Below are 13,514 nucleotides of genomic sequence, written 5' to 3'. Positions count from 1 at the left end.
TTGACATTCCCTTCTACAAATACCGGGACTTCTCGGAACTGAGTATACTTGAATATGCGTATTATTTATTGAAATTTAAGTACATTGGCAACTAATTGTTATTTCCAATAATATTGTAGTTGTGTGTCTATAAGTACTTGCGTATTTAAATACTTTAGCCATTTAAAAACTAAAATTGAGACACCCTACATTTTGGAATGTTTAGAAAATAAACAGTAAAAAAATAAATTTTGTGTATCAACGTTACGGAGGCAGTGGCAGTGTCCCTCGGATCGCTGCACTTTAAAGTTCTAAGTGGCATTGCAACTGTAATGGAATGGCGTGTCGCTTACCATCAGGCACAGGATTTATTCGTCCTGTCACTTAATGTCAAGAAAAAATATTTCTCTTCCGCACTCCATCTGTACAACAAATATTTCATGTTCTATCTGAAGATCTGATGAGGAAGGAAAGTCAGGTGCACAAATAGTTTAAAATTACTTGGATCTGACGGGCATAGATATGACATGTTAAGTTAGAATTGTTCCACATGGAACTGAGTACATGGAACTGCTGGGAATGAACGACATAAATGTCAGTTTTGTAACCAGAAATAGAGACGAAATAAGGGTCATCCATCCATGGCAACTCATCAGACAAATGGGCCTTATATCACTTTTAAATATCAACTCTTATTTGCGCTAAAATCACAAATTAGAAAGCTGAAATAGTACGCGCGCCAACGCCTGACCTATATGTAGTTATGGTCGCCGTATATTCCAAAAATATTCTGTATTTATTGTAATAGAGATAATAAATATCTCTAACAATGAGGGGCTGTTCCATTCGGTGGTGTGGGAAAAACATCTAATAACAAAACAAGCGGAATCACATTTCATCGGTAATTAAATATGTAATTTTTAAATTTTCGTCCATCATAGCAAAGCTCAAGTTAACTGGTCGATTTGAAGTGAATCAGTTGACGACACCCGTCAATTGTTTCGAACTCGGGCTAGCCAATCGGAGCGCAGTTGTCACAGTAATGATATGGCAGAATAGATTTCAAACAAATTAAATGACATTTCGTCTCTATTTCTGGCTATATACTATATACTCGGTGTTTATTTGTGTTTATTACAATGTCTTTTAACAGCAGGCCACACTCCACATCGTGTGTCATCGCTAGGTGGGACTCCAGCAACTCCAGGCTCTCCACTAGGTGAATATTTCTTAAGCTATACACAACCCTGATATAGTTAACAAGATCCTAATTTTGTTACTTTTAGCCAGGTTCGATGTGATAATTATTTATCATAAAGTCATTTTGATAATTATAATGCAATTTTTTGTAACTTTGCTATTTTTTTTATATAATAATAATAATAACGCTCACACTCAACATAGCCCCGCACTAGGGAAACCCTGTGTCGCGGGTGCCATGGACACACACATAGACAACCACAAATTACACCCAAACTCACGAGAGAAATAAATGTAGGCCATACAAATATTTCTCCCGGCCCGGGAATCGAACCTGGGACCTCTGCGTGGCATGGTAACCGTTCGGCCACAGAGGCAGATAAATTCAACTTATTCATTCAAAAACTCAATTAATTACATGTCAATCCGTAACGTAGGCTTCGTCAGGTAGACACATATATAAATCAGCAACAGGCGACGAAGCCTGTTGCTGATTTATAAATAAGCAATATGCATAAAAATAAATATGCAATTCGCCAAAGTTAGTCATTTTTATTTAACTATAACAATAAAAAAGGACCGCTCTGAATCTTAGCTGGTTCAAGAGTCCCCATAATACTGGCAGCATTACCGCGCTGAATAGCCAACGAAATTTGTTGCATAAAGTAAGATACAGAGCGTGGAGAGCTGTGCCTCTATCTTAGAGCCGACGACCGAACTTCCTGATGAATTCTTTGACTTCCGCACCCCAAGTCCCGCCGTCTCCACTGCAATTGACACAAAATTTTACATCGGTTCCAAGGCGCTGTACTTGGCATGTTTTATGACATTAATTGGAACAACAAAATGTTACCGCTATCAATGTCGCGCCTTGTGTTGGTATCAGAGATGTATACAAACGTGACAAATATCAGTCTCAAAAAAGTCATAATCCAATTTAAAAAATAATCTTCTTGTTTATTTATATTTCTCACTGTTTGTCATTTTTAGTAAAAAAATTAAGGTGATCAGCATGAATAATCTCTTATAAATCGGATAACTGTATGTAGTTAAACAAAAAGGATCCAATGCACATCCAGTCACTTTCGAGATGTGGCGGTTTTTTTAAAAAACGCCACATCTCGAAGCGTTTGAAGTTTAAAAGTATTTCTCACTCTTGTTTTATTTTCAAAACTCATAATGTCATGTAACTCCAGAGATATTTATTTATGTTTACATGTTGGATTTTTTTTTGCTGATCTATAAGAGGTTACACTTTAGGAACCGTTTGATACATTTAACTATTTTTTTGATAATTTTGTGGATTGGATTCTTTTTGCTTAACTACGTCCAATTTATCATGATAACTATCACAGAAAATAAGGAAGATTAAGGGTGCTGGTGAAATTACAGGCACATGGGACTTGTCAACTTATCGTCGCCTTAGTTTCTCAAACTCGTATCTTAAAGCATAAAGTTACTGAAATGCAAAATATGGATTGTGTATACGAATTTTGCAGACTTAAGTCACATCACGTTTCCTTTATATTTACACACTAACTTTACTATCCAAATTAACACCCTTGATAAGAAATTTAAAATAAATAGAAAGTTTTGCCGTCTCCTGTATAATCACTCTTTATAAGAGCTCTGTGACACTGCAACTGTTATGGATAGGCGTGTCACTTGCCACCAGGCGCACGACTTGTCCATCTCGTCACTTGGTATTATAAAGAAATAAAAATTAAATAAATATCTTGTTCATTTCAAACCCTTTTTTAACAATGGACACAATATACAATAGACACCCCCTTAATTAAAAAAAAGTTGAATGATATTGTGGGGGTACCTATCATTAGGCATACAGTAGCACGTTTTGTTTTGTACACTAAATGAGCGAACGGAATGGAGACCGTGTCTGTCTGTTCATTTAAACAAACGTTTTGAAAAAAAAATATTTTCAGCGTCACCCTCTGTCCGCGAGCACCATCACCAACGCGCGAACTCAACCGGCCCTACCATAAGTTTGAACATCAGCGGCGAGCCAGGAGAAGCCGTTATAATAATAAATGAGTCTCCTTTAATGGGGTCTCCTTCCGTCTCGCATAGGCCACATAGCCCTTCGCAGTCGCATAGAGGTTAGTATATAACTAGTTTGTTATTCATAAACAAGGAAAAGCGATTATTATAAAAGTGTCTCCTCTATGTTCCCATTTTCTTAAAGCTCAATCATTGACTTACAATTATATGGACGTCGGGTCCGCGCTAAAAAGGGTCCGCACTTGTAAGGCGCTAAAATCGTATACAGAGCGCGACACTCCGCTTTAGTCTTCATTTGTTCTACGGACAGCGCGATACTGCGATGACATAACAATTTAAATTTCGAATAGGTTAACTTGGGACATTTTTTTCGTGGTTTTTGTATTAGACCCGTCGTCCATTTATTTGTAAGTCAATGAGCTCAATAAATTATTATTGGCTTTAATTAGAATTGCAACCACAGAACAATAAATACAGTATGAGTGTTTAGTGGGGTGGCACGCGTGCCAATAGTACGCGGAATTCCACATATTTGAGCTCAGTCTGCCATTTTCGCCGAACGTCGTAACATTCACAAGTCAGCCATTTTTGGCAAAATTTTATCACATTTCACAATTGATTAACAACAACTATTTAAAATTTTATGGAACTGGCAACCCATCAAATGTCATTTTACTCCGTCTTCAAAAAAGACAGACTATAGTGGATATCACACCTAATGTAATGGACCTTCTGTATCTCCCATTGTTTACATAGCCCTTCATGGTCTTGTACAAACCAATATATTTAAACACAGCGTAGAAAGAGGAGCAAGATTTATCATTATCCGAATCTTCTCTGAAGAGATTCTTTTATTGCACATAATTTTTTGTTCCAGTGCGAGAGAGATCATCGCTTCCCGGCCCTCCGAGTACAATACAGTCGCCCGCGCAGCCTTCCTTCCTACCCAACTTGGGTACTATGACGGGTATGTACCCAATAGTGTATTACATTAAAAGAGAAATTCGAGTTTTAAGAAACAAATATACGCGATTTAAATCCGGAAGAATAGTTTAGCTCCCTAATAGTTTGACCTACCGCCTCTCAGAGCAGAGGCCTTAGGTTCGAATCCGGGCCCGCACCTCCTAGTTTTGTGCGAAATTTAATTTGAAATGCGCTTTTCAACCAACCCAACCAACCCGTTGATGTCGACTGAATATGAAGCGTGTGTTCCCCCGTTGCAGGCGTGCCCCCCGGCGCCGGCGCGTGCGCAGGCGGCGCGGCGGCCCCGTGGCGCGCGCGGCTGGCCACCATCAAGAACTCCTTCCTCGGCTCGCCCAGGTTCCACCGAAGGAAAATGCAGAGTCAGTACCGCTGGCGTCTCACACCTCCCTCTCTCTCTCACTTTCAAACACAAATTTAAAGCACTGTACCGGCAACACATCTCACTTAAAAAACTGTGTAGTGTGGTCCGTGGACTTTCTATAATGGAATTTCATTTTTAAAGAAAGAAACAAAACTGTTTATTACACAAGCGCATTTTACTACATCTGTTGACATTATAATTACATTATATATACTAAATACATCATACAACACTAAAATCTATTTACAATCACAATTTACTCCCACAGCTGTACTTATAATCACACTCGCACATACATTATCTAATAAGTTTTTTTCACTATTTTACACTTTATTACGTATATTACAGGACGATTATTTACTTGCGTCAGACTCGGCCACAGAACAATAAATACATGCAGTGCTTAGTTTGCTTGGTACTTGTCACTTGCTCAGTACGCCATTTTCGCTTTTTACGTTATGGTCGTGTCAATTGTCTGACGCAAAACCTCGAAAATCGTAGAAATATATCTTATTTTTCTAATTTGGAGTGCAAGAATGATAGTCGCATTTGTAATATTATCTATGGTGGTGTTTCATATCATCGTTATAGTCGAGGCAAGATAGCATCCTCGTTTTGACAGCTTTGAACGGCGATAGAATGTAACTTAATAATTATTGTCCAAATAGGATACGAATAATTTATCTCCACTGTGAACACCAACGACGTGTTTTTTTCGGTTAAATGTATAGTATTTATCTACAATCACATAAAATTTAATTTAATATCTGCATTAAAGTTGTGATAGTTTGTATTTATGATACGTCATTTATATTGGTTATGTTCTATGTTTTTTTTTCTTAAACCTAGTGATGTCCCGCAAGCAATAAGATAGTACTATTAAGTGATTAAAAAAAAAGTATGATTGTTACAGTAGCAATATCCTCAGAAATTAAGCAAAAGTGTTGCCATCGAAAATTTATACGTTAAAAAACATGAATAAATGTATCAAAATTGATCATTGCAAACACCGTTCATAAGATTACTTATTTATATTATTTGCAAATATATGTTAATTTTGCCGCAAAAAATAATTAACGAATTATTTAAATAACCACAAAATTCCCAAAACATGTATGGGTAAAGTAAAAATTTTATTTGGCACAAGTTGCACTCACTGCATACGGCACATCAATACGAGTGTGATAGCCTTGTATGCATCTTGTTGCTTCTGTTCCTTGTGATCTCAGGCGGGTATAATAATACAATAATAATAATTATTAATTTTTTTCTCCACAAACATAACAGTTAGATAAGAATTTAGATAATATACACAATCAAATTTATTGCAGTATGTTTACTAGAGACTGGTTCCTAAACTAAGCCGAAGCTTGTAATATAGGTAACCAGGTCCCTCACCTCTGATAACAATTCGTATATAAAACATATTAGAAATATTGACCAAGAAATATAAATTAATGATATTTATTAATGGTAAATCAAAATCATGTCAATCAGGGTATGAATACCACTAAATTCCTATACTATATTAGTAACTAGTACCATACTAGTATTAATGATACTAATTAAAGTGGATGTATCACGACTAAAACTATCTGACAAAAAGAGGATGCTATCTTGACACGACTACAAGTCTTATTTTCAATTTTCTCATTATCGTAATATTTTTTTGGTTACAAGGAACGAATGTAAACCTTATACCGCTGCGTCATGGTCGCTTCTTTTTTGGAGGACTAAGTAAACATCTCGAATTTGTCTTCGTTCAGCCATTGACCGTTAGATGGCAGCACATTGGTTGAAATTTCAATATGAATTCAAAACGTAACTTGCCATTCACCTACCAACAAATGGACGTCGGCTCTAATACAAAAACCACGAAAAAAATGTCCGAAGTTAACCTATACAAACCTAGTGACATGTGACGAAATATAAAAAAACTAAAAAATAAATTTAAATTGTAACGTCATTGCAGTACTGCCCAATTTAGCTTGCAGCAATTTAAAGGGCCCAGAAACACCATATTCAGCTTCTTCTGAAAGCTTAACAAAATGCACCTTATTTAGCTTTGACTGAAAATTACTTGAACACAAGAGTAATGGAGTAGCCTTTATTGTAAATATCAATTAATTTTTATGTGTATTATTATGTCGAATTTTGTACAAATTCACTTGAAGAAATAATAAAGCGTTGGGCAGATATATTCATGCAAATATTACAAATGTAAAATAAGCGTGTACTATAAGAAATAGACCGATATTCCAACTAAACGTAAACTCAAATATTGCGATTTATAATAAAACCGTTACGCTTTCAAGTAATTTTGATGCTTCTCACAAAGTCAAAATTAGCTTTTGTAATATTCCAAAAAAAAAAAAAACATATGGCATTATGAAGATTCGGGCAAATGTACTTTCTGACTTCTGAGTGAATAAAGTGCCTTTGTGTGTCACTATTTCACTATTACATTAAAGACATAAAATCGTAAGTAATTAAAGTAATCGTAATTTTTTTTAACATCCCCAGCTTCATCTGAAGAAGTCCAGCTAACCCCAGAAACATCTCCTGAATTAACAAAACGTTCTTGGTTCGGATCACTCCTGCTGGCAGCCGACAAGGAAGAGACGGTCACCGCTTTAGTAAAGGGAAAACCTTTGGCGACTGTCAAAGCCGACCTTATACATGCCTTTCTCAGTGTAAGTACATTTCTCAATTCGTATTTTATTAAATCATTACATCATATGAATAAACAGTTCTAAACATAATATGAGGTCCAACCATGTAAGCCAGGTCACCGCACGCAATTTAAGGTGTACAATTTATATTTAACCAACCATGCAATGGAGCAATAACTCAAAGAGGACTGCTAATATCCGTATATTTAGTACCCAATTGGTACACCAGATGTCAAAACGAGATACCAACTATTTTTGTAACTAATTTGTTATTTCTAGTGATAACAAACAAATCAACTAGAATAGTGCTATTCTTATTATTTAGCTCTATATAGCTTATATTCTTTTTGTTTAGCTCGATCTAACGATATTTGGAGGCGTTAATTTATACATTACTTTATAACACACGATGAAATGTGTTGACACGCATATTTCGACCCCTCCTACTTAAAGTATCGTATGTCGAAATTGCCAAGTTTTACGTAATAGTTACATAGTAGTGGTCGATTTTTCAAAGTTCAGAAAAAAATTTTAGCCCATGATCAATATTTCAACAATATTACAAGGAATAAAAACTTACTTCTTATATTTAACATTAAAGCCTGAATGGTATTGCAACTGTTGTGGTGGAGTGTCGCTTACCACCAGGCGCACGATTTGTCCGCCCCGCCTCTTGGTGTCTTAATAAAAAAAATACTAGCTTCTGTTTAGGTATTACTTGACTAGATCTAGTTATGAAAGATTTAATTGTATTTATACTAAGTACTCCATCTCAAAGTAAGTATTTTTTGTTTCCAACTAGGAATATACTACTTTCAAATTGGAATGAATCTCTTACTTTTTAATCATACGTTTTTAGTCTAATGGTAACATATTTTAATTATTTGTTTACATGTATATTTTAATTATTTGTTTACATGTTTACTTACAGATAGCAGAGCTGTCTCACAGCGTACTAAGTCCAATGTCGTTCCGCGTTGAGTACAAACGAGGCTCCAACGCGCCCGCCATGTTTCAGAGGCACGTGCGTTTTCAGGTAATAATAACGGATTATTACAGTCGTAAGTACAAAAATATTAGACAACATCACATGCAGTGCTCTGATCTCAAAAGCAAGTAACTAAAGAACTTATGTTATGGAAATTGGAAACAAGAACGGCACCACACACACCCATACCCGAGACTATATAGAAAAGTTAGTTTCTATATTGCCCCGGCTGAGGATCGAACCTGAGACCTCAGAGTTGGTGACACCTTGAAAACCGATGTGCAAACGACTCAACCACAGAGGTCTTCAAAAAATTAATTATTTGATTCTCATCTTGTATATCAAAAAAAGGAAGATCTCAATTTAATTGTATTTTTTTTGTATGTATATATTACTCCGACATTCGGGAACCAATTTCGATGATTCTTTTTTCAAATTTAAAGATAATAGTCCACCTCTAAGGGTGTCAAATTAGGGGTTGAATCCGGTTTATTGGATCTCACCCACTTTCCATTAAGCGATTTCAATAACACTTGGCAAATACAATTTTGAGATCGGTTTTTTTATGTTAATAAAATGCATTAATTATTGTCTCATATTTCTTTCATTATAAGTAGTAAATCAGTAAAAAAAATACTTACAATTATGTTACGAAAATAAAAAGTAAAAGGAATTCACCATACAGGGTGACTCGCGCAATATTACTAAGATGTGTCTACGAGAACAGCACAAACCTTTGGCAATTTGACGGCCCTAAGCTTGTGAAAGTGTAGTGGTTACAATCAAACCTTTTTTTTAGATAACTTTCTGATCTATCTCAATATTTTAGTTCTTAGTGACACTAAGAGTGAAAACACGTATTTTATTTTTCATCAATCTTTGTTTAAATATGGATGATTAATAAGTACATTGTGTATTAACTCTACGATAAATAAGAAGGACGGTAAACAAGGAAGTACTAACGAGGTCGAAGCCGAAGGCTGAGGCTTTAATACCTTGAGTTTTGTATTTTTTACCGTCTGTGGTACATACAATGTTTTTATTGTTCATCACATTTGCGAGGAAATAAATACAATGCTTATAAATAAATATGGTTCACAACGCAACAAGTATGGTTTTGCAAATGGCAGGTTTTTTTTGTCAACAGATGGCCAGCTAGAGAACTTCCATAGATATTACAACTCGAACTAAAATGTTGCAAAAAGCAAAGATATAGCAAAATTTTTGTATAGAAAATAATTAAAATCAATTATAATTTTGAACGTATGTAAACTCCTTGCTTGAACTTGAAACTGACCTATGTAAGGAAAGTATGCCGTGCTCCAAATTAAAAAAAAAATCACGGCTGTAATGGGAAAAAAAGGCCCGAGGATTTTTACTTAGGGCATTTTAGTCAAGTTAGCCACCACGCAATCATATTATTTACGAGCAAGTGTGATGAGAAAATTATATTGTAATTACATTCTGATTAATTAGTTAGTTACGGGTATATTCTGGATGAGGTTTTCAAATTTGTCCACTATCGTCTTCAAGACTATGCTGTCGAGACGTGCATTTTCCAATGTCACATCACATCTAACCTGTAATAATATTATGTTTTCCAGGTCGATATTTCCACTATCACGAAAGCGCCTGGAGAGAACGGAAAGGAATATTTATATGCTATAACTTTTACATTATTGTCGGGTAAGTTTAAAGTTTAAACCTAACTGAAAAATGTATTAATTTTCATTTTTTTTTAAATTAATTAATTTATATTCAGGTTACAAACTTTGTGACTCATACTTTAAAACAAATTATAATTACTGTAGTGTTATTGTTAATATAAAAATCAATCAAACAGTTCTATAGCTCAGTTGGGAGAGCCGTAGCCCCGGTCTGGCAAACAGTATGAACCATCATAAGAATGTTTTTGTTTGGAGTATCTTCACAAAAAATATATGAATATTATGGTAGTAAAAACAGTAGCGGTAGATTTAGTAGCAGTAGAGCTCCATGTGAAAGAGTTCGTCCAGGGAAGCACTGCCACCTTACCTATTTCTACCGCCAAACAGTAATGTGAACTACATACTGCGTTCCGGGTTTGAAGAGCCCGTGAGACTTGTCAATGTTTTGTCTCAGGGTGACGTGCACAGTGCCTTTCAGATCTATGGTATGCGAAGTAAAGCTGCGAGTGGTACTATAACTGTTATGGACAAGTGTGTCACTTACCACCAGGCCCTCGATTTGTTCACCCCGTCACTTGATATCATGAAAAAACCATGATATTTAATAAAATATGACAACCTTTGTGGCTTAACGGTTTTGCACCGTGGGCGCTGGATGCAGAGGTCCTGGGTTCGATTCCCAGTAGGACCAATTTGGTAAATAAAATATTTCTACATTGGTTCTATTCTGGGTGTTCTGGGAAGTGCCCCAGAATGAATTCCGTTGCTCTGGTACAGGGAATTCCCTCGTTTGAGACCAGGTAAATGGTGTGGCTATCTGACACATTCTAGCACGGTTTGCTGGAAGACGCTGGTGCGAATCCAGCTGGTACGAAGGAATTTTTCTTAGTGTTCGATCTTTGTATTAATAATTATTTTACCATGACATAATAGGGTGTTTGTAGGTGACTGGTTATATTTTGGTTAAGAAACTCATCATCCTTTGCTTGCTTTAAGACGTGCCTGAATGTTGAAAGCGGGTTTGGCACTCTGCCACGTCTGGTGGCAGCTACAATTATAACAAACTATTGTCCATTTCACATAGGATGAGTAATGTGACATTTTCAATTTTTATGTTGCACGCATACTATTTCTAACTAATCTCTCAACCAGGTTACAAAAAAATATAATAAATTTGTCGTAATGTACCAAAAACAAACAATATTTATTGCAGTTATAATTTTAAATAAAAATACAGTATATTAAGTACGAAGAAAATTAAACGATAAAGATAAAAATAAATCACCCAATTACTTGATGCGTGAAACGGAATATTTTATTCATAGAGATTCACACCTTAAAATCGAATCGGCTGTTGTATATCTTGCGTCAAGTGCATATACCTTGTAGTGCTGGTCAATTTCTTCTGTTTTGATATTTGCGTGATCTTTTTGGAGTAATATTTCAAATACCGCTTCATTGTATAGATTTTATGCTTTGATGTTGACTATTTGGTTGTTGTTGATTTTTTTATTTGTTGTGTAGTGTTTTGGTGACTTATTAACATAATAATTGAATCCTTTTTATTTTGTTTATTATTTGTTTCTAAATTATTTTTCATTCGATGTAACTTCACCACATTGAAACTTCAAATCTCAAACACCGGAATCATGTTATGTGAAATGAACTGTAGTGGAGTAATTTCACAAAATATTCGAATATCACATTACTAAAACATTATGACATCAACATCGAGTATATAACCAGAAATAGAGACGAAATGAGGGCCATCCATCCCTTGCAACTTATCAGGCAAATGGGCCTTATAACATTTTTAAATATCAACTCTCGTTTGCGCAGACATCACAAATCTGCAAACTGAAATAGTACAGCGCCGACAACTGACCTGTGTGTACGTCTCCGTATATTCCAAAAATATTCTGTATTTATTGTAATAACGATAATATCGCTGACAATGGGGGCTGTTCCATTCGGTGGTGAGGGAAAAACAGCAAAACATCTACAAAACAAACAGAGTCACATTTCATCGGCAATTAAATATGTAATTTTTCAATTTTCGTTCATTACAGCAAAGCTCAAGTTAAACTGGTCGTTTTGAAGCGAAACTCGAAGCCCGAATTCGAATCAATTGACGACACCCGTCAATTGTTTCGAATTCGGGCTGGCAAATCGGACCGCAGTTGTTACAGTAATGATTTGGCAGAATAGTTTTCAAGCAAATTAACTGACATTTCGTCTCTATTTCTGGTTATATACTTGATAGACGTCAATAAACTTAAAAATTACATTATATTTAAAATTTTTATTGAATTGATATTCAATTATTTTTTATGTGAAATTACTCCACTAGTTTGTTATAATTATTAATACAAAGATCGAACACTTAGAAAAAATTCCTTCGATCCGGCCGGATTCGAACCGACGTCTTCTAGCATACCGTGCCAGACGCTATACCAACTAAACAAGTTGAGACGAGTTTCTTGGTCATGAGTGATCCCCCGCAGGCAACATCCGGCGCTTCCGGCGCGTGTGCGAGGTGGTGCAGGCGGCCGTGTGCCGCGCCCGCCCCGCGCTGCACCCGCTGCACCCCCCGCAGCCGCCCGAGACCAGGGCGCAGCGCAAGACCATCCACGCGCACGGTAAGTGGCCATTAGCGGGCACGCCTCTTGCGTTGCTCGTTGTACCACAAATTCCTTAATACGTACTGCGTAACAGATACATCAATCTCATAGAAATCGAAAATACCTACGCTGTAATACTGACTGATTGACATATTTAGTAGCAATAGAGCTCCTTGTGAAAGAGTTCGTCCTGGGAAGTACTGCCACCTTTCACCTGCCAAGCCCTAATATGAATTAATTACTGCGTTTTTTTCGAAGGGTAAAGGTGCTGGTGATATTACTGGCACATGGGACTTGCCAACTTGTGTATGTGTGTGTGTGTGTGTGTGTGTGAGTGCGTGCATGCGTGCATGCGTGCGTGCGTGCGTGCGTGCGTGTTGAGGCTAGCTAGACGTCTTAAGGTGTGGAAGAGTAGGTGTTTATACGAGTACTAACATCAATACATAACTAATAATTTGACATAACATTTTTCGTTTCCGAAGACTACAATCTTTCTATAAAAGCCAATGAGTTGTAATTATTTTATATTCACTTTGAGTATATGAATATATTTTTAAAACATTATTGACGTTATTATAAAGCCTTATTTCCCAAATATCCACTGAGCCTCATTCGCACCATGCTTCTTTTAATTTGATCGAGTGTTATTTATTTGACAGTAATTGTTTCGGTCGGATGTGGAACTGGGGACGCGCTAAGACTTTTGTAATGTGATTATAGCGGCAGGAGAAATACCGGACAGCCCAGAAGCGCCACAGCATCAGTCTGACCACGACAGCGACTCTTCCGTCTTCGACACCATCAAGAGTCCCACCAGTCACACCTCCATTGACCAGCTTGACCAGGTAAAATAATAAACCACGATATTATAACCTAATATAACAATATTACCATTGACTTAGTATTACCCAAAATTTTTTTCATTGCTTTTATTTTATTTTTGGTACAATAGAAGACATCCGACACAAACAATATAGAAAACAATAAAACACATCAAAATTAATACCGTAGGCATATCTGAGC

The 13,514-nt window shown here is 36.2% G+C and overlaps 1 protein-coding gene across 1 annotated transcript in view; it reads left to right on the top strand.

The window, feature by feature from the left end:
• LOC113232141 (serine/threonine-protein kinase BRSK2) overlaps window positions 1-13,514 on the top strand; it is a 71,174-nt gene that overhangs the window by 50,575 nt on the left and 7,085 nt on the right. The window contains exons 13-21 of the mRNA XM_026466778.1: window positions 1,133-1,198; window positions 3,123-3,296; window positions 4,076-4,165; window positions 4,422-4,541; window positions 7,067-7,236; window positions 8,147-8,251; window positions 9,808-9,889; window positions 12,375-12,509; window positions 13,212-13,336. Coding sequence (XP_026322563.1) covers window positions 1,133-1,198; window positions 3,123-3,296; window positions 4,076-4,165; window positions 4,422-4,541; window positions 7,067-7,236; window positions 8,147-8,251; window positions 9,808-9,889; window positions 12,375-12,509; window positions 13,212-13,336 — 1,067 coding nt within the window. The remainder of the gene's footprint in view (window positions 1-1,132; window positions 1,199-3,122; window positions 3,297-4,075; window positions 4,166-4,421; window positions 4,542-7,066; window positions 7,237-8,146; window positions 8,252-9,807; window positions 9,890-12,374; window positions 12,510-13,211; window positions 13,337-13,514) is intronic.

The sequence above is a fragment of the Hyposmocoma kahamanoa genome, unplaced genomic scaffold, assembly GCF_003589595.1.
Source record: "Hyposmocoma kahamanoa isolate Upper Pololo Valley unplaced genomic scaffold, ASM358959v1 67, whole genome shotgun sequence".
In the NCBI taxonomy this organism is placed as follows: domain Eukaryota; kingdom Metazoa; phylum Arthropoda; class Insecta; order Lepidoptera; family Cosmopterigidae; genus Hyposmocoma; species Hyposmocoma kahamanoa.
The sequence above is the reverse complement of the archived record's forward strand: the minus strand, read 5'-3'. Positions and strand labels throughout refer to the sequence as shown.